Source organism: Neolamprologus brichardi, chromosome 12 (assembly GCF_056152115.1).
Source record: "Neolamprologus brichardi isolate AB-2024 chromosome 12, ASM5615211v1, whole genome shotgun sequence".
Lineage (NCBI taxonomy): Eukaryota > Metazoa > Chordata > Actinopteri > Cichliformes > Cichlidae > Neolamprologus > Neolamprologus brichardi.
Genome location: NC_142115.1, coordinates 25,959,962 through 25,987,072, shown reverse-complemented (window position 1 = coordinate 25,987,072; position 27,111 = coordinate 25,959,962). Strand labels below are relative to the sequence as shown.

Genomic DNA, 27,111 nt, shown 5'->3' with positions numbered 1-27,111 from the left:
TTAACTCTAGACTTGTGATCTTGGATAATTCATATTAGATCTGATATTGGGTGGAATCTGGTCATTTTCAAGGAGGAAAAAGGTGCCGGTACCATCTTTTTAAATGTGAGCATCATCGGACTTTTCCTGATTTTGTTAACTGTAAACATCATGTCTTTGACAACGAAAACCTTCCTGCTAAACTGAACATCTCACTTTAAACATTACACTCAAAGAGAAGTGTTACTCCTAAAATTAACCTTTAGCTTCAGTCTTAACTGATACAGAACATTTTTCAATAGGTTCTTTGATATTTTGAGTCCTGACTTTATAGATAGTGATGTTGAAAGACAACAATTTGTGAGTGTAAATACTGATCAAACTGCATGACTGATACAATTTATAACTGCGCATAAATATGTCTTCTGGACAAGTAATCCTTTTGGAGATGGAATTTATTCATTTTGACCTTCTCTTAGAGAAGAATAATTATATATCACAAAAAAAATATTTTACACAAGATCGCTCATTTAGAACTTGATTTTTCTCAAGCTGACCACTTAATGCATCTCATTAATCAGCATCTATCCACTGATTTTTAGAACATTTTCTGTAGCTGTGGAAATTATGCAGAAATTTCCCAGTCTACTGTGGAACAAGAGCCTCTGTGCCCTCGCTGTGTTTTGTTTTTTTAATAATTTGAGACAATATCTTTGTGTGTTTTCCGGGCTATAGAACAAAAACGTCTGTGTTCACAACCTTATAAACTCTACTCTACATTAGTCATGGAGCTAACATGACTGTGCCCTTCAAAAAGCACTGTACAGTAGAGTTTCCAAATGAATAAGTCCTAACAATAACTATGTGAATACTCATAGTGACTACTCACGAGAAGCACAATCAGGACCATTTCACTGACCACAAGCTTGTAGTCAGCACAGTTTAGAGACAGTAAATAGAGCTTTACAGTAAAGGTTTCCACAATGGTTGAACAAAGTAAATGAAATTGAGAATGATACGTTTTTTTCATCAATGTTATGTGTCTAACATAGGGGCGATCACGCAAACATATATATGGGCGATCGTGGCTCAAGAGTTGGGCGTTCGTCTTGTAATCGGAAGGTTGCCGGTTCGAGCCCCGGCTCCGACAGTCTCGGTCGTTGTGTCCTTGGGCAAGACACTTCACCCGTTGCCTACTGGTGGTGGTCAGAGGGCCCGGTGGCGCCAGTGTCCGGCAGCCTTGCCTCTGTCAGTGCCCCAGGGCAGCTGTGGCTACACTGTAGCTTGCCATCACCAGTGTGTGAATGGGTGGATGATTAAGTAAAGCACTTTGCTATACAAATACAGATCATTTACCATAACATCTTTCTTAGGCAAAATGGCAAAATCTGCTCACACAGTCAGTCATCACAGAGGTTGCTGGGTGCTGAAACAAACAACGGGACGATATCACTCACAGCACTTATCTCTTTCCCACTACATGGGCTCTACTAGATAGAAGAGTTACTTATGTGTTACTTCCATTTTTGAGTTCTTCAAAAGGTCTGTTGTAGAGAAATAAAACAGTATTTCTCTGGTTGGGTCAGATGCATTTCTCCTTTACTGTCTCGGTGTTCAGCGTGACCTGAAGTGCTGGATCTTTAGGGCATGGAGATGATGGATGACCTGTGATTGCATTTGTCTCGTCTCTGGTCTGATCCTCAGCGCTGCCCTCTTGGGATGAGTAAGAAGCTTGTGAATTTCTTGCTGAAGGTGGTTGTGAAGCAGAGAGTTTGTTTGACCTAGGACATTTTTCAGTGCACATCTCAGTTTTATCTTTATAGTAGAGGAAGGTTTGACAGGTGCTGTTGCTATCTCGTTGGTCACTAGACACCAAGGAGTTAGAGATCACAGAGGAGAGCTGATAGGCATCAATACAGGGGAAGTTTCCCTGTCTCTGTTGCCTCCTTGCTCCCATTTTACAGAACAGGCACTTGATTTTCTCAATGAGCTTGATGAGAACAGCCTTGCGGAGCAGGATGTAGATCCAGGGGTCAAAGATGGGGTTAAAAGAGGCAAAACGTATTGCCCGTAGATCAGGGTTTTTGTCCAGCCGCACCTCCACTGGAGTCTTATAAAGCTGGTTTAAAAACACCTGAGCCTGCAGGGGAGAGGAGAATAGTGACTGAATGAAAATATATGGATGCGTATGTTTGAGAGGACACTAATATAAACATGAAAGGGAAGACAGTCAGTTCACTTCTAATGTAAACTGTTTTACACTTTTACATAATCCTGCATACAGCAGCTGTGCTGAGTAAGAGTGATTAATCTGGACTGTAAGTGTTGTGGCTGAAAAGGTGAAAGGAAAAGTTTATTCACTACAAATATTTTTTTCTTTTTCACATTTTTTTTAACCTAACTAAACAGTTTTCTGCACTTAAAAAACATTTTTGTGTGAAAAAGAACCATGCGTAAAGCGTGCGTAATGGTAACATGCAACCATTGAGAAAAAAACTTAAAAAAACTTACAACAAGTGGTATAGAGCAGATGAGGACTACTACCGATGTGCCTATGAGTAGAATAACCATCTGAATCTCTGCACCAGCCAGACGACCAAAGCTGCGTGCTCTTCTTCGCGGGTCCACGCTGCGTCCCACATCGGTGCCAAGCGACATCCTACGCACAAAGCGTCGATGCATCCGGATCAAAGCCACACACACCAACACATTACAGATGACAGTGGCGAGAATAAGAAGAGAGCTGAAACCAGCATACATGTAGGAGTAGGCGGCATCGCTGGTCTTGTTGCTCCTCCACTCTAAAAAACACCACGTTTGTGGGTACTGTTTCTTCACCTGCCCAAAGCCCATAATTGGCAGGGCGCAGAAAAAAGCATTTGAGATGTAGATCGCTACTAGAGTCAGTCCCGCCAGTTTTTGGTCCACGTAGTCGTTGTAGAAATAGGCATGGTTTATAGCAATGTATCTCTCTACCGACATGGCACATATGATGCTGAGCCCTGCCAGCGAGAAGAAAAGCATGGTGAATCCAAAGTACTGGCACAGCGGGTCCTCTCCGGGCCACTCGCCTTTCACATAAATGGCGATGGTGACCGGACTGGCCAGCAGCGTGCCAAGCAGGTCCGTGATCGCCAGCCCACACACCAGCGTGTAAAACGTAGTTTCTTTCTGTTCTTTCCGAGATTTACAAAGGACCACGATGGCGATGAGGTTTCCAACCACCCCGAAAATGAACATAATGGACGGAATGGTGGGGACCATGGTCCTCCCTGTGGTTTGATTATTCATTATGAAGTCCAAACGCACTTCAAGACAAGTGAAGCAACTCTTTTTATCGCCTGTATTTCCAGTCCAGAGCAAGAAACTTACCTACAAGTGAAAGAAGCCTGGGCAGCATTTTCAAAATAAGAAAGTAGTTTTTTCTTATCTGAAAACTAACCTTTAAAAAACTTACAAAATCCCCCAAAGCATCCTCCGCATGCTGCCTCTGTGGTAACCAACAACTCCGTGGTGCTTTCTTATCAGATCCTCAGCTGGCTGTGCAAGACAGAAGCAGATTTCACTCACCAGGCCAGAGAGATAAAGCAAGCAACTCCAGTGACTTCATTGAAATGAGGCTCTGCCTTCTGGCGTCTTGCTGGGCTCAGCCCCTCCCCTTCATTTCACTTCACAGCCCTAATCAGCAGTTCAGGAAAAAGGTCTTGGGCACATTTTGTAACACAGAGATTAACCACAACTCACAGCAAATTGTTTACACCATGGTATAACATTATTAGGTAGCGAAAAAAAAAGGACAAAACAAATGTCAGTCTAAAAAAATAAAAGTGTAGTTTTTTGCTTTCAAAGTTTCCACTTCAGAGAGAGAGAGGAAGAAAAGGCAAAAATCTATATTTTGCTTACATTTTGATCTGTTAGGGTGGATTCTACTTTGAGAAATGATTGATCGCAAAGATTAACCAAATGATTCACATGAAAACACGCAAGATTAGGCGATGGGAAATAAGACAATAATTCAACTAAAAGTTATACTTTGACAATCTGACTTCCTTACAGCCATTTCATATTTTGCTTACTGGTTCAAGAGTTGTTTTGTTCCTTAGGTACTGATAAAAATCAACAAAATGTGAAAAGGCTCCAGTGACATCAGTTAGTCTCCAGTCTAATTCTGATCACATATGTTTATATGATTGTCATAAAATGTCAAACAAACAGCCTCTTTGAATAAGGCTGTAATAAAACTTTCTGTTCCTATGATCATATTTTAATGAGAACAGTTTATTAGTAACTTAAAATTCAGCCGCCAAACACATTTTGTTTCAATTAAAGGCAAAACAAGCATCCATCATTTTCACTGTGGAGTACATAAACACGATGTTAAGGTGAGAGCAGTAGTCCTCTTTTTATTTAATTCTTTTCAATAATTGTCAAGTGACATTTAAACAAACCAGCAGATGTACACGGTAGTTAATCTGTAGAGATGAATTACTGAGGTAGTTAGTTGTCTAAGAACGTCAGGTATATATAATACATATAAATAATGGAAAGTTTTAGTCATAGCTAAATTTTACCAGTCTACAAAGGGTTTCCCGGTTTTCTGAAATTTATCAGATGAGCCACACAAACCGATTCTTCATTTCTCAAAATGAAGATGTTGCATTAAGTCTGTGCGTCCATCACGATCGGTGAAAGTTCTTCCAGTTTAGGAGAACCAATATTTATGCAATATTTATGTTTGTTTTCTGTGACTTAATACTACTACTTGATACACTGGGACACAATCCACAATCACATGCAATTCAGCCTTCAACCTGCTGTTATGTCAAACCTCAGCTGGCGAGTAAATGCCAGCTGAAGTGTACAATGTCTATGTACAGCGGCAATAAAGGAATCTTTATCTTACCTTATCTTGGAAAAGAATTCTACGTGTTTTGAGTTAGCTGACTATGTAGGCATAAATGGCAACAGTAGGCCAGTTTGGTAGTCTTTTCTTTACTTGAAATAACAGAAAAATCAAAATGTTGTCATCTGTACTGGAAAAATCAAACAGGTTTGATCACTGTCAGTAGATGAATGTAGGATTCTACCAGCATTCTACTCAATGGCCAGCAGGGGGTGAGTCTTGGTTTTAAACAATCAGCTGTGCAGAAATCTATGGGAAAATAATCCCGACCTCCTTCACGTGTCACCTCAGTAAATACTCTGTGATGGCTTTATAAGCTGAGTTGCTAATTTTAGGTCATACTGAACAGTACGTGAAGTTAAATTATGGTTGTTATTAGAGTAATTTTCCAGGGTATGCTAACTGGCTAATGATTTGTCAAACAGAAGTCGTCAGCCAATGAGCATGCAGAGTCCCCTTGGTTCACAGTTCACTTGTCACATCAGTTTTTTTAATATGAGGATTTTTACTGCAAAATGCTCGGCTTGAGGCTTCATAGCGTGAATTCGCCAAGCAGTGCATTCATCTTTTATACCTACTATGAGTGTGAGCACAACAATGTATATATATATATATATATATATATATATGGAGTATTTATAGCAACAACTTAAAAACTAGTCAGATGCACATCTAATCGCATGCTACTCATAGTTAGTTATTGTCGTACCATTCAGTCAGATAAAATACTGTTAGATTAAATTACTAAGGGTGTGTGTTTCAGTCACACATTTTTCTATGTATATTTGCTATTGTGCCATAAGTTACAACTGATCCTAATGTGCTGCACTCAAAACTTCAGTGGCTCAAAGTAGAAGAGTGTCGGTATGGCAGTGACCGCTTTGAAATCTCTTTCATCTTTGCTTTGTGTTTTTGGCTTTATGTTCTATGTGTGTCCTGTAGATAGGGATTTGTGGTGGTGTGTGGGACTGTAGCTAAGGTTTATGTTTATAACTGGTAATTATGTGACAAAGCCTTTCAGTTCATTTTGCAGAGTAATGAGAAAGTCACATAAAGAGTGTTATGAATCACTTTATCCACCCAACTTTAAGAATGCTACTGGATTACTTTCAAGAAAAGGAACAAGTAATGTGTAATACATTACTTTTTTTAGTTACCGACCTCAACACTGTATTTCCATGATACACTTACATAACCGATTCAGGACAATGTGTTGGAAATCACTGGTGTTCACTTGAAGTAAATGACAACTAACCTACACTGCTGATACAGCAATTCTGTCTGTAATCAGGCCTGGGCGTGGCCAGAAAAACTGAGCTCAGCTTTTCAAAAGATTTCTTTAACAGCAGTTAATCCATGATTTAACAAGGGGCTAGGTGCTTTAGCTAGTTTTAATTACTTAAACTTCAAAGTTTAATAAATTGAATCTTTCTAAATTTTTTAGTTTCACATTTTTGATGTACTTAGGTTGTCTTTGTCTAATACAGAAATTAGTTCTATGATCTAAAACATGTAAATAGGACATATATGCAAAAAACCAGAAGGCGGGAAAATACCTTTTCCCAGCACTGCATGTGAGGGCAATGAATTATTATAAAGGACCTCCGTGACTGTTGACAAACAAACAGTTTCTGCCACTTAGCTTCAGTGGGTGGGGTCAGTCAGTGTGCACTTGTAGATGCAGCCGGACTGTCGCCTGTGCTGTTCTTAACCCTGAGCTACCTGTCACCTGTCATCTGTGCGAAACCAGCACGGACAAATTGTCTGCATGGAAGGTGTTTGTTTTTGTTTTAAGTTAATAAGTAAAGATTACTGTGAATGTGTAAGCCTTTAAAAACATGCACACACATACACACACGGGGAGAGTCCACAACTTCTGGCTGCTACTTCTTTTTAACTAGACTGTGACAGAACACGTTGAACTCTTGAGACCTTGAGTCCCCTTATCTGACGTCATCCTGTTATAGTGACCCTATCAAAACACAATCTGTTGCTGTCAAAGTTACAGACATTTTACAGCCTTGAAAATGTTTTTTTTGTTTGTTTGTTTTAGCATTGCATTCATATGTAATCCGTATTACATAATTGGCCTTAACACGTCAGCCCGACCAGAAAACACAGTTGTGTGCGTGAACATACTCATACCCTACAACTTCCAGTTGTTTGTTTCTCTGAAGTTATGTTTAGTTTCAGGGCTATCCGAATGTGCTGTAAGTAGATTGGAAAGATTAGGCTTCACATGAATGTGCTTTTCCTGGATTTGTGTATTGAAGTCAGATAACCTGCAGCATAGCTGCACTGTAACTTAGAGTAATAACCACCAACACTACTGAAATAATCAATTTCCCTCTAAATACAATTCTGTAGATAGTTATTGTAGATAGACCATTGCACAATGTGGTTTTTGCATGGGCTTTTCTATTTGTACGTTTGTTTTTGTGTGAGCTGTACTGTCTAAAGAAAGCAAATCACACACAAAAAAAACCCTACTTCCCAAAAGCATTTCTTCTTGCTTTAATTCCTGTGCCAAACAATTACTACATTGTGTTGTGGAAAGGATTTATAGATTCCTATGTCCTCAAAGTATTCTAATTTACGGGTGAGGGAATGCACATTTTTCTCCCATGATTTTGTTTCCCAGAACAGTCATTTATAGAGAAGAAAAACTGCTATTACAGGTGTGTGGCACTCTGTATTTGCTACAGCATTTACAGTAGGCGTTGCTCTGGATTATTTCCCTTGCAACAATGCTCCTGTGTTTTGGTTTACTGTTAGGCTGGCTCTAAGATTATGACTGCTACCCGTAGAGCGGGATGATCGCTGAGGACAGGTAGAGACAGATTTGATAGCTCGGGGATGGGTCAAAGAAAACTGTCTTCATTCCTTATTTAATTCCCCGTACGCAGGGATGAGCTGCCTACACACCCACCAGTTTCATAATTGACAAATGTTGCTCTAGAGCTTTGGAGAGGCGGATTTTGCTTAAAAATATGTAACCTCTCACTTTTGCCTCTCTCTCACACACTGCCTCAAGTGAAAAGCTCAGCAATTTGTAATAATGTGCTTATTCACCATTTTGAAAAGGTTTTGACAGGTTCTCAGATGTGCCATAACTAGCAGCTGTAAGTTTATGTTTGAGTTGGAGTGAGAGAGTACTCTGTGCTACTCTTTCTAAAGGTAACTAAATCCATTCAGCAGCCTTTTAATGCTCGCTCATGTTAAACATGTTATATCTTGTTGTTAAATCTGTATGAAAAAACTTTAGCTGGGAGCTATTGTAAGATAATCATCAGAAAACGCGGCAAGGCCCGGACTTTGTGCATCGTTAAGCTCTGGGCTTCAGAGAGTATTCTTAATTTCATTCCAACTCTATGAATAAGGGACATAACCTATTTCTCAAATTGCCAAACTATTTAAACACTGAGTGGATTTATTGCTGAAGTGAAAATGAACTTCAAGTATAATATTTTTGATTAGTTTGGAATACTTTCACGCATCACAGAAGTCTTCACAAAAAGAGTTAAATTAATTTGAATAACGAGCAGTTAATGTGTTAAAATGTCCAAACACTGTTCCTACAATTGCAGATCTGTTTGTGAATTTAACACAAATGCTTGCAGGTAATATTTGAAATTAAACTTCAATCAATATTTTTTGCAGGTTGCAGCATGTGGCACATTCAATGAGCAGGCTACCTACAACCACTGCATATCTTTTTTTTTGTATCAACTTATTTCTTGACCTTTGGGTGGAATTCTCACTAATTAAAGGGAACAGGAGGTAAGAATGGGTTTCTCTGACAAAATAATTCCCCAGATTTCTAATTAGTCATTTAAAAGTTGAGTCGACTTGTTCCTAAACTGAGAAATTAATCTTTTTTATTCTGTTTTAATCTGTTTACCATACAGCAATGTCATAGGGAGGAGTACAAAAACCATATATGTAAAAATAAAAAAAAGCCAAACAAACCCACAAACAGTCAGCAGTAATGCTTATGACTCAGCAGTGCTTGTGTTAAACATTCAAAAACATTTTATCATTTCACGATCTGTTCGTTGCGATTCTTTTCTGCTGAATCAGACGTGTTTGGGCTGCAACCAAGGACAGAATAACAGTTATATGACTGCAGTTTACTCTCCGCTTTACAGTCTTGGTTAGGCAGACAGTTTGGTCTTGAAGTTCAGGAACTCTTATTGAATTACTTTATGATTTTTTTCCCCCAATAATGTATCAACAAATAGCGCAGAGCTTAAGGGGCTGACCTGGTAGCTCTAAACAGAGCAGTTTACAGTTACTTTAAACCAGACGAAAGATTCCCAGCATCTCCAGGAATAAGCCCAGGTGGACGGGATTGTTGTCCTTGAGGACATTCTGCCTGCAGCTTGTTTTTAAATGTAAAGTTTAGAAATAGCAAGGATGTGTTTATCTTGAGGTCTGGTTGATTTATAGATAACATCCGTATGCGATCTCCTTCAGCATAACAAAGCCACGGCGCAGAGAATCACATGTAAACTGTTTGAACTGGCACTGAATTGCCAACTTGCAAACAGAAACAGGTCCCCTTTTTTGTAAATTTTTTATTTTTATTTTTTTAGATCAGATTCTGCCAGTTTGTTTAGACTGTCGATGAAGTTGTCATAATTAATCACGTGTACCTTACAAAAATATTCATTCACAGTTCCTGCAAGCATGTCCTTCAGTCAGATTCGAGACTAAAACATCCATCTAAAGTGAACATATCTCTTCATAGGGTGATTTATTCCTCAGCTGGTATGCACCACACCAGAGAAGGAGGCTCACTCTAGTTTATAAAAGTCAAAATGACAAATAAGAGTCTGCGTTTTGCACGTTACACGTTACTTCTCCAAAGTAGATGTGACTCATCGTAGCAACAGTCAAACAACAACATTCTGGGAAGTTGAAGCGTTAATGCAGCCAATTGATATTCCTGGGAAAAACTGTAGCTCTTACTTCTCTTAAGATGCGCATAAGACATTATGATGGTAATCATTAGCGAGGAAAACAAACTAAAGAGACATTAAGGACTTTTTCTGCTAATCTGTAAATGACCGGATGACTATATTTGGCCACTAGAGCACAGTGGAAAAAGTCTGCAGGAAGCTGTATTGCTGATGGAGCAAACCTATAGCCAAAGGGCAAAAGCAAGACAAATGAGGAACACCGTTTAATTAGCTTATTTATATTCCAATCCCTGAGTCTACGAATTAGTTTTGGACATGCTGGATGTTGTTTGTGAGCTCCTGCTGTGTCATTTCTTTGAAATGCAGGTAACTAAATGGAAACCTTCCATTCAAATTACTGATGCTTACGCCATTAAGAAGCAGCTTTATCAAATCATTCAGATATCTTTCTATCTATCTAGCTATATAATACTTATATTACCAGAATATATATATATATATATATATATATATATATATATATATATATATATACAATTTTTATTTTTTATTTAATTTTATTTCATTTGGCTTTTAATAACGTTTGCTGAAAACTTTTGCCAGCTATCCTCACATGGTCCTGTCACAGGAAGTGGGAGCACGTGAGATTTCTTTCCAGTATTTGAGGATTGATTCATATCAAAACATCCCGCTGCTTCTATTTTTGCTTCAACATCATGGCTGTAGCCACTGCGCTTCTTCATGCTTATCAGTTCAGTGGGACAGCTGTGAGACATCTTGCCAAATAGTTATGTCATCACTGAACGCTCAGGCGCGGTTCATCCACCTCTGCTTGGTCAATGTGACTCTAAAAAGCTTTGTTGATTAAATGGCCACTTGTGATCAGACACAGGAATACCTAGCAACAACAGTCCTTATAAATAACAGGTATTCATCATTTGTCTCTATTGTGGAGAAATGAATATGACTTTATTTGGTTTATAATTTGTAATTGTAATGATTTTACGACACAACTTGTGAACTCGTGTTTACCCTTTCATGTCATGTGACTTTAAGAGAGGTCATTACCACCAGTTTGCCTGGGATTGCTGAATAACTTAGATCATTTCAGTTGCACTGACGTCATCGGTGTCTTTGAACAGGACGCATGACAATTTTCACAAACATCAACAATTTAGACGCAGATAAAAGGAAAACACAAGTTTAAGTGCAGCTACATCTGTTATTTAAAATAAAAATGTCCCATTCAAGCAGCTTAATAAAAATCCAGATATTCAAATCTGGATTTTGAGACTACTTACAGAGGTGCAAGAGCATATACATTACAAACAAATATACTAGATTACCACCTAATGAAAGGTGTATACCGCAGTTAACAGCTACAACCAGCTTATCTTTCTGTAATGGTTACTCCTTTATGTGCAAGCATGAAATTATACATTTTTATGCAAAAATATAATTACCGTTATCCATGACTTTTCAGATTTCAATGTTAAGCATTAATTTATTGTATTAATTCTGGTCTTAAAGCCTTTTGTTTACTGTTTTAGCCATTGGACTTTCTTCTTTTGAAACTGGAAGTTACCATGTTTACACAAAAGATCAGAAGTTAAGAACTAAAGTAAGCACTATCCTGCAGCTAGTTTGATTAGCAAGTTGTATCTATAATCCTAACCCTGTCTGACTGTTAAACAGGATGCAAAATTTGGGCAGTGAAAAGCTGTCTTAAAACCTAAAAACAGCCTACTTGTCGGACAAATTAAACACAATCAAACATTGGACGAGATCACAGGGCACCCACACATCACTTGGAGCAGGGTGCCTTTAATTATGCATTTAAGCATTAAAGCAGCAATTAAAAAAATCCCCTACTCCCATCCTCTCAAAGCAATTTTAGGAAGAAATTATCATCTTAATGATTCAAATTAAAGCCAAGTGAATAGATTTGCAGAGGTGGGTTATACAAAACTGTATTACCTGTACAGCTGCGTCGTAATACACTGTAAATGTGCTTATTTCTTCTGTGAAGCTGGGAATTTAACCATGAGCCTCTATGGGAACTGACTTGCTTTAAAGGCCGGTCTCGTTTTGAGTAACTGCAACGCTGAAGGTTGCTGCTTTGTTGCTCACTTGCTTAATCCTGATTGTTACTTACTGAGACGGAAATTTCGCGTTGTTTAACAAAGACCCAGCTTACACACTGTCAAAGTTTGGTGTTCAAAGTCAGAAAGTATTATTTTAAAGTTACCATGTAACTGTAGCTAATGGCTGAGAGCAAAAAATTATTTTGATTGCATTTTAATTGGCTTAAAAGGTCATATATTTCAGCTCACGGTGTCAAAATAACAGGTAAATGAATCAGACGGCAGATAAATCCTATGTCTAATTGCCGTTGCACATCACCTTAATTTATTAGTTTAATATAGGAACAATGCGCCAGCGTCAGGACACATAAAAGCCATGCATGCCCTCTAAACAAATGGACAGATGAATTAAACATTATTTGTTTTCACTTATCTTTTTAAAGTGTTAAATATGAAGCGAGTGACCCTGATGAATAATGAAAGATTAATAAACATCTTTCCCTGGAGATTCAGCGGGAAGTCTTTAATAATAACCCCTCTTATCTTGCATCTTTTCTGCTTTACAAGAGAAGGACCAACCTGCGCCCTCCCACCTTGGAGAATTATAGACGTTTATATCAAACGTAATCAATAAAAGGAGCAAAATATAAAAGAACAGGGGGGGGGGACATGCAACAAGGAAAAATGCATCTGCAGGAAGATAAAACTCTCCCAAAAGTGGATAAAGTTAGAACATGGTGTTCAGAGATAGCACGTACTAGACCTAAAAGATTAAATAAGAATGTGTTGACTTGTTTATAAATTTACTGACCAACAAAGGCATTTTAATTCTCCCAAGGAGGTTTCTTTGTATAAGAAAAGGTTTAAATAGAAGCAAGTCCTCTGTCTCCAAGCCCAGCTCTGATAATGTCTAATGCACACGCATTTCTCTTTGAGATTAATATTTACATCTCAAATAAACCATGACATCATAGCTAGCCACCGTCCTCCTCTCCTCCAAGAAAACAGACATGGGTGTTTTAACACACTTAAAAGGCTCTGGGCATCGGATAACCAGTGACGTGAATGTCAAACTTCCTGACATCTCACCTGTTTGACTTGATCAGCGGTGCTCAAACACCTGAAAAAGGCTTCTGGGACAACAGCAGAGAAAGTAAATACTCCTGTCACTGCTGTTAACCAGCAATGTTTAACCTGCCAAAGAATGACTGATGGCCATCTTTTTTTTTCTTTTTTTTTAATGCGGATTAGAGCTAATATATTTTCAACAGCTTTATCGCTATGAAATAAGCATCACACAGAAAAAAGGCCTGAATCTGTGGAAATAATCTGTGACTGTGTACAAAGAAGAAAGACTTCACTGATAAGCTGGAAGAAGGACACTGGCACTTTTCTTTATGGTAATTACACTCTAGTGGCACATATTTCACCACTGTGTGACTTTGTGCAGGCATCCAAGAATCAGCTGAATTTCTCCTGTAGTGTACACTCAACTGCTAGGTTATTAGGTGCACCTATTCAGGTAGTTCTTAATCCAAATATTAAGACGTTCTGCTGAGGTTTAAATCGATCATCAGAGAGAGGAAGAAAGGCGATTTAAGCGACTTTGAATGTGACCGAAAATTCATCTGTCAAGGTGGTCTAAGCGTAGCAGGAATGAAAGCCAACTGTCAGACTGATGAAGATGGTTCACATACACTGTGTTGCATTCGCTAACACTCTGCAAGAGCTATATGTGTATGAAAAAAAGAGAGGGGTGATCTGACACTCTGTTGTCAGATCAACCCTCCTTCACCACATTCACGAACCCTTTCTGTGGTCTGCAGCTCCGCATTCAACATCCTTTCTTCAGTATATCTACCACCCCTCTTTATACAGTATACTCTACTAACTTAATGATAACAAGTGCAATGTAAATAAAAGGAGATCTTCAAATAAAAAGTCAGTGAATCCACCTCTTTAAGTTTATAAATCTCCACCGAGTCCCCTCACCTCATCAGGTGGTGCAAACATTTACACCACAAAACTGTAAAATCTTGATTTAGTAACCCTTTTCTTTTAAGAACGCAAAGTCTTAATTCATAATCAGTTATAAATCAGTAAGTGGAGCCAGAGCTGAAAGTGTGACTCAACACCTGCGTGCTTTAATATTTCTCTAGGCGGTCCAATTTATGCAATAACACCATTAAGCAAACACCAACTATGAATGCAGAGCCACTCTGAGAACTGTTAGTGAGGTGCCTCGGGATCACAATGGTTCTTGTTTCAGCGTTTTGTGCTGCTCATTCATCCTGGACTGCATACCAGGCTGTTTCCCAAGCTCGTGCTCTGAATACTGAATAGCTGCAGCATAATGTAGAATGAATGCATTATCTGACCTACCACAACAGCATTCCCCCCCCCAAAGATCTATTATCTTATCTATTGTGCAGAGTCCAAACTGACATTGAACTTTTATGAAGATAGTTTCCTAATAATGTAGCCTGACGTGCACTTTGTCTGGTCTTACATTTATCAGGAGCTATACAACATTATTGGCTTTTTCATGTGAACGGAAAGGTCAAAACTGCATTCCTTTCTAGGCAAATAATTTGTTTTTCTCTAGATTTGCTATCAGCAAATTATCTTGTGTAATGTGGCCCGTGAGAAAAAACTCCCCAAGATGCTTTTGACAGACGTGCGCACACAGAAAACACACAAACATGTGACAAAGACGACTGCAGGAAAAGAGGAAAAGGAGTGGGAGGATGTGATGGGGCGATCTTTCCGTAGCTTTTCCATCTTTTTGCTTACATGAGGTCACCCTACGATCGGGCTTAACAATTGATGTGAGCATAAGTTCCAGTGATGATATCATCCCATAGTCCACGACAGACAAACAATAAATGTGAAATACAAATATGTGATAGAACTGAAAGTGTGTTTTATTTTGACAGCCTATTTATATTAGCTCTATTCTATAAAAACAGAGCCACAAACACAATAACTGATATATACAAAAGTAATAAGTGACAGAATCCGGTGCAATGATAATAATACACTCACAAGTATACACATTTTAAAGTACATACTCGACCGACAGTTCAGTGAGTCACAGTTGGCTCCATGTAAAAAGTTTCTACACCTGCTGAGCTGCAGCCATGGCAGCTAATCGCTCCTGTTTCTCCTGCTCAGCCTTTTCCCTCATCTCCTTCTCTCTCTGGATCAGCTGCCTCTTCTCGGCCTCCCAGGCCTGCACCCGGCTCTCATACTGCTCGAGGTCCGGTGTCTCGGCAGCAGCCAGGTTCTGCTGGGCCAGAGCGGTCACTAAATCCTGGAAAGAGGTTGACTCCACTTTATCCTGAGATTCCAGCTGGCTGCTCAATTCCTGGAGAGGCAGGGCAACAAAAAAAAAGTTGAACGCACAAAGGAATGATCTCATCACTTCATTTAAATGACTTGGGTGAAACCCTGTGACCCAGAAAAGTCACTTCCAATATGTGACGCACACAGAGAATCATGCTGCACAGAAAATCAGTCAAGATATGATGCATTCAAGAACACCGGACTTTCCAATAATTCCAGTGTTTATTATCTTAGCTTCGTGGTCTGAAATATCCCTTAAATCTATGACCAAATGTAGTTTGTTTTTTTATGATGCGCAAATGTCAAATAAACAGTTGCAGCTATTTTGTTCCAAATTTTCATCCAGCAAACATTTTGGCCATGAGGGGAAATCACCCTCTGGATGCAGCCACACACAAGCCTATAGGGAGCACGTGGGCAGTCAGCCAGTGAAATTTATCTTTACCCTGTGGCAATAATGCCATATGTATTAAGATAAAAGTTTCTCTGTAAACCTATCTACTTTTATTCAGAAGGTTAATCGTTTATGATTGTGGTATAAGTGCATATCCATTTGCATCATTACTACACAACAATAATTTGACATCTATGAGTTTAAAATGAATAGAAAATAAAGACTGATAAATTAAACCTGTTTTTATGTGGATACATACAGCGCATGTCAGGATGCATAGTGCAGAAAATGAAATGTACTCTTTCAATAATGATTCAAATTCAGCTATTTGATAAAAACTAAACTGGCAGGTGCAGATATTTCATGTATCCAATAGTAATTATGTGTGTGCACATATTCTACAGCATTTGATATATTTGATGTACTGAAAGTCAAAGTACAAACATCTGGATTTGCAAAAAAGAAGCTCTGACCACCACTTTACAGCAAACTGGACTCTGTTTTCTTTGTTCCCCTGTAGGTGCACCAGGAAGCATTATAAACCCTGATGCACGCAACTGATAAAAACCACATCCCAGCTAAGGCTTTTACACTGGTCCACTGCTCTACAGGTGGTAGTTATGTTTCAGGAACGTTAATGGATCTACAAAGCCAGGAAAGAAGAAGAAGAATGCCAGCTGGAAAAATTTGGAAGAAAATGTTCTATGAGGAAGGAAATGTTTTCAGCATGGTCTCAAGAACATGCCCACTACACCTTAATGAGCAACGACAAATGCAAACAGAAGCTTTGCTTTAATTTAAAGAGAAAAAAATATATATAAATTATCGTTTAGAGAATCAACAACGTAACTACCAATGTAAGAATCCCTAATTAACAGTCCACTTATTCAAAAATAAGTGGAAAATAATAATTTTATTAATTTATTTTACTATCAGTTCAGTGGTAATACAAGACAGTAGGCAGAATGGAGAAAAGCACTTCTGACAGTCAAAAAAACCATCTTATGCTGTTTGCAAAGGGGGAAACTTTTTAAACTAGAGCGCAGTTGGAAAGCGTATCCTATAACCCAACAGGGTATTTTGCATTTTTGGAAAACAAAATGATTTGGATCCACATCAAATTTTTAATGGGTCTTTCCTTTGTCTAGGCTACACCTTTCCATCAGGTTTCAGCTTGGTGGTTGTTGTGTAATCTTGCTGAAAGATGGACAAATGGGAGGGAAAACATACTTCCACCCCACCTCTTGCCTTAGAATTATATTTTAATCTGTCCCTTAAAAAAACCAAAGCATGCTGCTCACAGCAGCTTGACTTCTAAGTTATAACCTCATTTTTACCAGCATGCTCCTATAATTACATTTTAATGCAAATTTGAGCTGTAAGTACAAACAAAGACCCACCTTGAATTTCTTGACATACTCAGGTAGCTTAGCAGCTTCGGCCTGATCGTCTTCATCTACAGTGTTTTCTTTCTTGTCCTCTTCACCTCCTGACTCTTCTCCAGAAGAGTCTGACTCTGAGGTCAAAGGCAGGTCATGGAACAAGTCATTCACATACCCCAGCTGAAAAATAATCACAAAAATTAATGTTATTTGTGTAGAAACATTTTACATGCATGTTCTGAAACAACTTTTCTGGTCTTTTTGCTGAAAATTACATTATGCAAGTAAAGTCTCTTACTGGAATGAAAACAGGCCAGACATTTAATGACGCAGGGTTATACACCTTACTTGACAAGTCACCTCTTAATCTTAGGAAAAAGTAAGATTAACTGTGACCTGAGGCAGCAGCACCTTCATTGAGATGTAATACTTCCTCTCTGTCCTATGGCGTTATCTTCTCTGTCTACGTTATTGCTGTGCTGCTGTGTGACGCAGGCTGTTCACTTTCTGTTGCAGTGATTGTCAAAGACATCCTCAGAGCTCCAGGCTCTTCAAAATCTCATTAGATGCAGACAAAGCTGAACTATTGAACTGGACAGCAGAGAGCGGATTAGAGATGCTACAGCCTGCGCATATATGTAAAAATTGCAAAATCATGACAGCGTGTGTGTCACACAATGCTGTCTGTGCCAAGCAGCCTGCCTGGAAAGTAATAAGCAGCCTGTGGACTATTTGCAATGCTGCACGCAGTTTAATCCATGCTCATTTTACAACAGCAAACTAACACGTTAAGAAATACATCCGTTTGACATCAAACCCACAGTTAGGGGGCTGATATCAGGTGCCCAAATGAGAACAAAGAGCAATGCTGTCTGGTACGGCTCAGATAGGTGTTTGTTATGAACTATATAACAGACTCACACATGGGACATAATCAGGGATATCTGGGGTTGCAATGTTCAATGCTTTTGCTCTCTCATTACTGATTTTGATATTTAAATATGTTTGCAAATTGTGCATTACCCTGAGACGCTTAATGAGGTGAGTGCTGGCCCAGACACCAATTCAGGGATCGATACAACTTTGACATAAAAAGAAGAGTGTCCCCAGATGACATTATCAGCATGGACTTAGCTTATTTTTGAAGGTGTGAGAAACCAGAACTCCCAGAGAAAAACAATAAAAACACCACACCCTCTGCTCCCAATTTCTATGGGGGCCAGAAAGGCGCCAATAATTAATTTAGATGTGCTGAACTAAACTGCACAGGCCCTATTAATACCCAATTAAATTGTGAAATCAACTGTATAAATGAAGAAGATCTTTAAAATAAAGAAGTTGCACCATGTCAATACTGCAGGAAAGCGTCTCTAGTCTGAGGACATACTTATGTAAGACAGGATACGTACAAAGGTTAGGCAACTGAACAACTAAATCAGTTGTCATCAACTCATCAAGTCCATTTCAGTTCCTTTTTTGGGCCTTGTGCTCAAAGGAAATAGCATTTGGTATTTTTGGTCTTAACTTGCCACTTGCACAGAGAAACTGATCCACTCCAAAAAAGGAGATTTGCTTTAGTTATGAGTTGGTGTCAGCTGTGCACCTTATGTTTTGCTGCTCAGGTACAAATCTGTACAATAAGAGGCTGCAATCTGTCCTTCATCTCACTTCTTTCTATGATCTCTGTCGCCTCTGTCAGTGCGCCCCAGGGTGGCTGTGGCTACAATGTAGCTTGCCATCACCAGTGTGTGAATGGGTGGATGACTGGATATGTAAAGCGCTTTGGGGTCCTTAGGGACTAGTAAAGCGCTATATAAATACAGGCCATTTACCATCTGTGGTTTTAAAGTCTCTTCCAGAACAAGCTGCACAAACGTTTCTGTGAATATACTAAGAAACACCAGTCAGGAAAAAATGTAATTTGTTGTTCAACCCTAACACAAAACACACAAAATGAAGCACGATTTGTTTGCCCTTACTGTATCTTTGGACAGTTTGACATCACTAGAAGCAGCAGCCACTCTCTCCATAATGGCCAGGGCTCGGCCCAGATATCCTCGACCCCAGAAGAGAGGCATCCCTTTGAAGACGGCATGTATGCCCTTTAAATTTTCTACCTTGCCTGGATGATGAAGAAGGAGGAAAACAAATGAGACAAGTGGCATAATGAAAGGCTACAGGAGAAAAAACAAAACTATCAATCACAGCAAAAAAAATAACTTAAAAAAATGCAAGAAAAGAAACTCAAGCACTTACCGAGGAAAGCATTGCCAAGCAGCTGAGCACTGAGGCCAATGGTGTTGTCTTGCTTCTGTCCACAGAAAAGCAGTGATGCCCCCAGAGCCCGTTCTTCTGACACCTGATCGCAGCAAAGAACAAGTGTTTTATTGCTTCTACTGCAACATGCTATTATCTCTTTTTACAAAAATGTATAAAAGTTTAGAATGAAACCCCCTAAGATGCCCCGTTTTGAATCACCGGAAATTGATTTTGCAATTTTCAGTCATAAGAATATTCTAGAGTCATTAGTTGTCCTAAACACCTTCAGAGCTGCTGATTCACTCACAGCAAGTTGTGGTCTGGTTGCTAGGTAACTGCCCAGAGCATACAGAGACAGGATCTGAGTGGAGGGAAGATCAAAAGCCTCCTGAAGCATCACCTCTTCAACCACAGAACACGCACCTGAACAATTATAAAAAACAAACATTCTCAGATAACATTTCCCAATATCTCTATATGACAAACATTTTTTATATTACAGACATTTCATAATCTGGATAGGAGTAAGCTTGTGTGTGAAAAACTGAGTAAACTCTTACTGCTTACATAAGAACTAAGGGGATAAGTAGCAGCCAGGTACTCATAATCAAATGCACACAACTATTTGATTATATGTGTGACCGTCTCTATATTTTTTGGTCTAGAGATGAAAAAAAAGAGGATTTGGCAGTTCATTCAGATGTGTGTTAACAGAATGCCAAAGAGAAAAGACATCAGCACTGATCTCAGAGAAGACTTGCTGTTGCCCATCAATCTGAGACGGCTTATATGGCCATTTCCAAACTCTGTCAGTTCACACAAAAGATTAATTACTTGTGAAAAACCGTCAAGACAGGTGCCAAACTTCCCAGGAGCCTCACCCCAAGCTAACACTGTGCAATGCTCAGAGAAACCCAAGAGCTACATCCCAGAATCTGCAGGCCTCAGCATGCTAAATGTTAATGTTCATGACAAGTACAAAAAAAAAAGAAAAAATAAGTTTGAGTTGTTTGGGTTGCTAGGAGAAATCTAAAACTTACACTGTACTTAGTTTTTGTTAAATAAATAATACTTTTATTGTCACATCACATGTGCAGGTACACTGGTACAGCACATGCGAGTGAAATTCTTGTGTCCAAGCTTCACAAGCAACAGGGGTGAGCAAAATACAATACAATAACATAAGAACAAGCAAAATATAAGAATGGGAGAAAAAATAAAGGAAAAGGAAAATTAAACACTAAAACCAGCTGTTGCTTGGGGGAGCTCGCGATGAGGCTGCCATACTCGGCGCCATCTTGGTGCCACTGTGTGTCATGTGTGTATAAACTCTTGGAAGTGAAAAGAAGCTGTGTGATAAACTACCAGTATATGATGAGTTCACCATTTTACAGTGGTGTCCAAATCTGCACTATGATTATGTCCTGTATAGCAGAGAATCCTTGTATCCCAGAAAAAGGAGCATAAAACCAGTGGTCTATAGTATATTGTAAACTGTGCATAAAGCGAAATGACACAAACAAGGTGTCATACAACTTGCAAAATGAAAGCAAGGTGTATGACAGCGATGTATTGAAACATGAAGTTCCCCAAAGTATTTATTAACTACTTATTTATTAATTACACTCAGCATATTTGCAGGACATTGATTCTTTTAGCTGATTTTTGATGCGTTGTGTTTTATTGTGCAATTTTTTTTTCTAGGCACTGTTAACTAAGTTAAATCTTGGCTGGCTATTAGCTCACTATGTTGTCCTTTACATAGAATTTGCCAACCATCAACTGGAGTGTCGTGGATGAGTATATAATTAATAGTATAGTATATAATTAAGGACACTGTAATTTTCTTTTAATGACAAAGGATCCAAAACCACCCCAAAATTAGTTCTATGCGCCCACCCAGTTTTAATCCAAATCACTTGTTGTACAAAACATGACGGGGCTTTGAGAGTTCATCTGGCAAGGCTGTAAGCTGTTGAGGTACGTCACAATAGCAATATTTGGGAACCACTAATAAAGGAAACTAACAGACGAAACCTAAAAAGTAATTCAACAACATCAGATCTGAGCTACTGTTTTGAAACTTTACAGCATATAAGCACTTTTATCAAATGGAATCAAAACTTTCACATTCAACTGAAACAGCGGCTCTGCAAGACAATTATTTACGGTCTAATGTTATTATAGAAAACATAAATAAATAGAAAAAACAAGCTTCCCTTTACCCCCGTCTTTTACAAACAAGGAAAGAAATGTTGAAATCAGATTTTGGTGATTTGAACATTTCAAGCAAACAAGAATGTGCTTGGAAACCTGCAAGGGGCTGGCCTTGTAGTCTGTGTGGTGCTTATGCTTCCCAAAGGTTAAATGAAAAATGATTTTTTTAAACTAAGTCTTACTTTTAAAGTCTGCATCCTTAATGAAGGAATCCATGAGGAGATTGAAGGTGAAGTCATCTGGGAATATTCCATACTGGATCTGCACACAGAGATATCAAAATATTGGCATCATGGAAAAACATCAACTTTTTTCTACATTATTTAATGACGAAGGTGTGTATCACATGCAGCAATAAGACTGCTTCTCAGTGCATTAGTGACAATGAAAGCTCTTGCATCAGAGTTGTATGCCGCCAATGAAAACAACTACAGCGGTGATTGCCTTTACCTCACTGTAAAAGCGTCACTGGCTACCTGACATCTGTTTCTGGAGTAATTCAGGGATGCTCAGATACTATAGCGCATTCAGGAACTGAAAAAAAAGCGCTGGGCTGAAAATGCCAACCATGTTTAACATTATTTGTGCTGGTCAGATCGGTTTGAAAACATGCCTCAGTGCTTCACAATGAGTCTGTGCTGTCTCATGATGACAGCCTTGATCAGATTTCCTCTCCGATCATTGAGATAAGGTTCACATGCAAGGCCCAAACAGTGCTCTCAGCGTAGTTTATTTCCCAAAGAATAAACTGAGTGAATATTATAGTGTACCTTGTTTTTAAGTGTGTGCAAGGCCTTATCTCTAGCCCCATATTTTAGACACTGTCTGATCCAGCCGTGAATGGTCCAGTCTCGCAGGTACCAACAGTTTGGACTGTGACGAAACCTTAAAGAAATTTACGGGGAAAAAAGTTGTTTCACATGCTTTAAAATAGAAATAGATACAAACACAACAACAAGAGGAAGAGAGGAAATCACATGACAAGTATACGGTAAACGGTTTCAGCTGCTGAACCACAACTTTATCCTGGAAATCAGAGATAAGAATAAGAATATATCAGCAGAAGCACATCTAAACTCGTTCAGTGTTTCCCGATTATGAAAATGAATGCGCCCTGAACTAGAGTGCAGTTGGGAAACACACTAAATCTTGCCATCACAAGAATGGGTGCAGATTCCAGAGGAAGGAGTAAACAGGAAAGGTCTGGAGTTGCCCCGAACAAAGAAGAGCATGTGACTGAATATAAACCAAAACAGACAAACCAAACAGACAGTTCAGTCCAACAAAAACACACAGACTGGTACCACAAAAACCAAAAGCAGCAGCAGACATTTGGCACAGATGCAGAAGATATAAAAATGATATCTGATTACTTATAAAGGTAGTACTCTGCTTGATCAATTTCTTCCCGGGACGATATGTTGTCCACAAACTGAAACAGAAAACAGTGCGCCATGAAAAATCAAGTTTACAGCAAATAAATAAAAAAATTAAATATGGTCCATTTAATGTAGACGCAGCTTACCCGTGACATAATCAGAGAGCTAACAGGGAGATTCCTGTCATATGTCCTGTCCATAGTGTTGGCGAGTACAGCTGCAAGTTTAAGAAGGATTTAAAAAAAAATACCAGAATTATAGTAAAATAAACTAGAGAATAAGCTTTCCAGAGTAGAATAAATTGCTGACACATTTTTTTTTTAAATATATGAGTTTTATTATGGTGATTTACAACTTTTCACAACTTCGGTATTATCTAATTAAATTGTATTTAAACTGTGGTAAACTACGAGTATAAATTATGTACACTTTGTGAAGCAGGTAAATTTCGTCTGTAACACCATGAGGCTGCAGTGCTACACTGCCACCCTGTGTTGATGAAGTGTACACACAGTAGTATTTGATGCTGGACTTAAGCATCAAATGTTGTAAATATGTCCAGAAAAAAATCTCTTTTTTTAATAATTCTCCCAAGACAAACTAATTTACTGTACTAGAATAATATTCTATATTTGTACAACTATGGGTTATGGGGGATGGGGGGGGGGGGGAGGGGGGGGTAATTTTCTGGTGTTCCCTTTGGGGGCCACAACAATGGATAATTTGCCTTCATCTCACCCTATACTTATACTTAACTCACCCTACACTTAACTTCCTCCTCTGTCACACCAACCCTCTGATTGCCCTCCATCACTACACCCATCAACCTTCTCAACCTTCTCTGGGGTCTGCACTTTTTCTCCTGCCTGGCAGCTCCTTCCTCAACATCATGTGTCTAATATATACACTATCTACTCTTTTTACATATCCAACACAAAGTCTCTAAACTGCTTGATTGGAGTTGTCTCTCTGATGTACTCATTTCTAATCCTGTCCATCCATATTGAAGCCAACCTGCTCCTGAGCTACAGAAGATAGTATCCTACGCACTCTACCCACTCTAAGTGGAAGGTCAGTGGCTGACTTCATAACACCTCCATTCACATTGAAGAAACCTTGGGCAAGATACTGAACCTCAAGCTGCCCCAATTGAGTGTGAGCATGTGTGAATGTGTAGGGGTCGAAAAAATAAATAAATAATAATAACAACCAGTGTGTGATTGGAAGAGGAAAGTGCTAAATAGAGAAAAATATTAAATAAAATGCATTCTTGGTGGACCAGCGCAGGAGCAGCAAATCTATGTAAAGTTAAAAGTATTTCTAGATTTTGACATGCTGTTTAAAGATGCGCTTGTATGTTTTAGTCCCAAAATGAGAAGACTTTGTTGTTTTAAAATGAAGACACAAAAGCAGAAAAAAACAACCTGTAAGTGCAGTAAACTGAATATAGTGCCATATTTAGTGGAAGTGGCACTTAGGTTTCTTTACACGTCTCAGGCTGCTTATGATCTGTTTTTTAAACAGTTTATTAAAGGTAATAAACTATTAATGCTTTAATAATTATTTGGAATTAAGGGCATTATAGTCAGTCTTATTGCTTTATTAGTTTGACACTTCTTGACTTGGTGGAAAATATTACGTTTCCCTGGATAATGATCCAAATCTTGACAAGCCCTTTGTTTGCTTGTCTTTTCATTATGTACTGTGTAATGTGGAGTTTTAACTCTTACCCAGGTTCTGGGGATCTTTCTCTCTCGCCTCCCACATTTTGCTGTCTGTGTAAGCCGCTGAAAGCAACCATCGTCGGGCTGTGAAGAGAAATGCACACATCAATCAAATATTAGGGCAAATGAGTTGCTCATGGCTTTAAAATGACAGGAAAACTCAAATGCCGGTTAATTTAGCTTCATGCTGTTAGCTAACGTTACCATAAACTGAGGGCATTTAGCTCCACCTCTATGAACATTCAAATATTGACCGTAAAACCCAAAAAATAGACGTTAAACATGAAACTAAAATTAAATCATACTCTATATTGAGTCTTAACCAAATGCATGATGTGTCTACCTGAAAGAGACGGAGATAAACTTTTAACTTTGACAGCAGCAGTCGCACATCGCTTCAACACGGAGGCTGCCATATTAGACGATACCATCTCGAGGCAGGTGCCGGGGGAGTTTGATGACAGGCAAAAGTGGATTATACCAAAAGTGAAAACAGGATTGGTTGGTTTGGTTTTTGTTGTTTTTGTTGTTTTTTTGTTGCTACCTATAAAAACACATTAAAACAAAAAAATTGAAAAACAATAATAATAATTTATAAACACAATTCGTACATTTTTATGACTCAATGAATTATTAATAAAGTTAAAATGAGATATTATTGATATTTAATTTAACTTAATCTAATAATTTTTACTGTTCTATCTTGCTGTGTGCACCAAGCAACAAAATACTTTACAGGAAATGTTTTGATTTCCTGAAATTTATCAGGAATGACTTGCAGATAATGTAGAGAATACACACTTCCAGCCTACTAACCACAAGTTTCACCACAAGGTTGCTAACTTCCACTTTGGTACCACCTTCTACCTGTAAAGCGATAAACATTTCTTGATCTATCTATCTATCTATCTATCTATCTATCTATCTATCTATCTATCTATCTATCTATCTATCTATCTATCTATCTATCTATCTATCTATCTATCTATCTATCTATCTTTAAATAATAAGCTATAATACTTTGCAGCTTGTTACATTTGGTGTGATGTATGTGTAATTCATTAATATTAGTTTATATTCCCCAAATTCTATTTTTGACATTTTGGGGATTTTTTGGATTCAGTTGTTTACATATTACTTGGTTGGCTTTGGTAATTAAAGTCACATCAAAATAAAAGAGAAGCTACTTTTGGTCACTCCCAAAATCTGTTAAACATAAATAATATTCTATGTTGCAAGCGAGAGTGAAATACTTGAGAAGAACCTGCTCTTTGACAATAGAGGGCACTGTTCATATAAGAAAAAGACAGAACAGGAAAACACACACAGCTGTTAAAGTGAAGGAGCTTCACTTTGCCATGCTGTGTGGCACATAAAGCCATGAAGAGTTCCATTGCTAGTTATTGAGCACCACTGCTTCATCAGGCTTTTCAATAGGGCTTACTAGATCTGTCCTCTCATGTTCATTAGATTGCAGGCAGCCCCAAAAATACTAGCAAACCACCAAAATTAAGCAGGAAGTTGGACATAAATGTGGAGTTGAGTTGTCTTACTTTGTTTACCTAAATGTGGATTAATTTGTCTGTAAAAAGCTGTTGCCCCTGTCACCTCTGTGTTTGTCAGACAGTATTTTTGTTCAGCTGCAGGAGGACAGCCCTCAGCTATTATTACAGTTAGCTCCTTGGCTGTGGGTCAAAGGAGGTGACAGGTTGAGACTAGGGTGGGACCACTCTGTTAAACAAAACATGGAAGAATTTTAGCACCATCTCGTTTTCTCAGTGACCAGCAAAACAGGAAATTTGTACCTGAGATGCATTACAGTGTAGTCACTACAAGTAAACAAGAAGTGTACCATTCAGTTCCATTACTGGGATTTCTGATATCATCTTGTGCCTTTCTGTTTTGCCATTATGCAGAAGGCCATACAAAGTCTACAGAACCTTTATTGAAAATCACGTTTTAAAACCCACACTTCTCTCATCATGTTAAAAAAGGTATGTTTGTGGTTTAGAGATGAAAAAAAAATCAGAAGTATTTGTTTTCAGGATCTTGCTTACGGGCATCCCCTTGCTGCTTCCCTTTTTTATTTCTCATCCATAGTGTTAGAGGACGTTGGTGCAAGTTGGTGCGATGTGATAAAAGAACTGCATTATACAGGGAATGACAAAGCATTTTGTAGGGAGGCTTTTTATGCAATAGATGTGAACTGTCATTGAACACATGCATGCTTGACCAATAGTATGTGTCTGCAAAATATAATGGATAAATTTATCATATAAGGGTTGCTAGGATGAGCAGTGTGATAGTCTGAATTTTATTTAATTTGTATTTAAGACATTAAATAAATGTATATTACACAATGAGACAATTATAAGAATCTCTAAAAGGAGAAACAATTTTAGCCACATTATAAAAAGTTACAAGTTACTAATCCTCAGTCTGGTTATCAACTCATCCTGAGTTCCTTCTTGAATGTGCATGATTTGGAAAACATTTATTGTGTAAAAAAACCTACAAAAAACC

The 27,111-nt window shown here is 38.4% G+C and overlaps 2 protein-coding genes across 3 annotated transcripts; both read right to left on the bottom strand.

Annotated features, from left to right (window-relative positions):
* Positions 1–1,488: 1,488 nt before the first annotated feature.
* Positions 1,489–3,372, bottom strand: ptger4a (prostaglandin E receptor 4 (subtype EP4) a). The gene is made up of 2 exons (XM_006789854.3): positions 2,491–3,372; positions 1,489–2,119 (listed from the first exon to the last, which is right to left on the bottom strand). The coding sequence occupies exons 1-2, from the start codon at positions 3,268–3,270 to the stop codon at positions 1,562–1,564; spliced, it is 1,338 nt and encodes a 445-aa protein (XP_006789917.2). The 5' UTR covers positions 3,271–3,372; the 3' UTR covers positions 1,489–1,561.
* An 11,419-nt stretch (positions 3,373–14,791) lies between these two features.
* mrps27 (mitochondrial ribosomal protein S27) lies at positions 14,792–25,019 on the bottom strand. 2 transcript variants are annotated; one of them, XM_087848735.1, is made up of 11 exons: positions 24,932–25,019; positions 24,595–24,672; positions 23,011–23,081; positions 22,859–22,917; positions 22,256–22,370; positions 21,668–21,746; positions 19,552–19,691; positions 19,266–19,368; positions 18,989–19,131; positions 17,028–17,189; positions 14,792–15,255 (listed from the first exon to the last, which is right to left on the bottom strand). In XM_087848735.1, exons 1-11 carry the CDS (start codon positions 25,017–25,019, stop codon positions 15,007–15,009), a joined length of 1,287 nt encoding a protein of 428 aa, XP_087704861.1. In that variant the 3' UTR covers positions 14,792–15,006. The 2 variants fall into 2 exon arrangements, with proteins under 2 accessions (XP_087704861.1, XP_087704862.1); XM_087848736.1 differs by having other exon boundaries at positions 19,576–19,691.
* Positions 25,020–27,111: the final 2,092 nt, after the last annotated feature.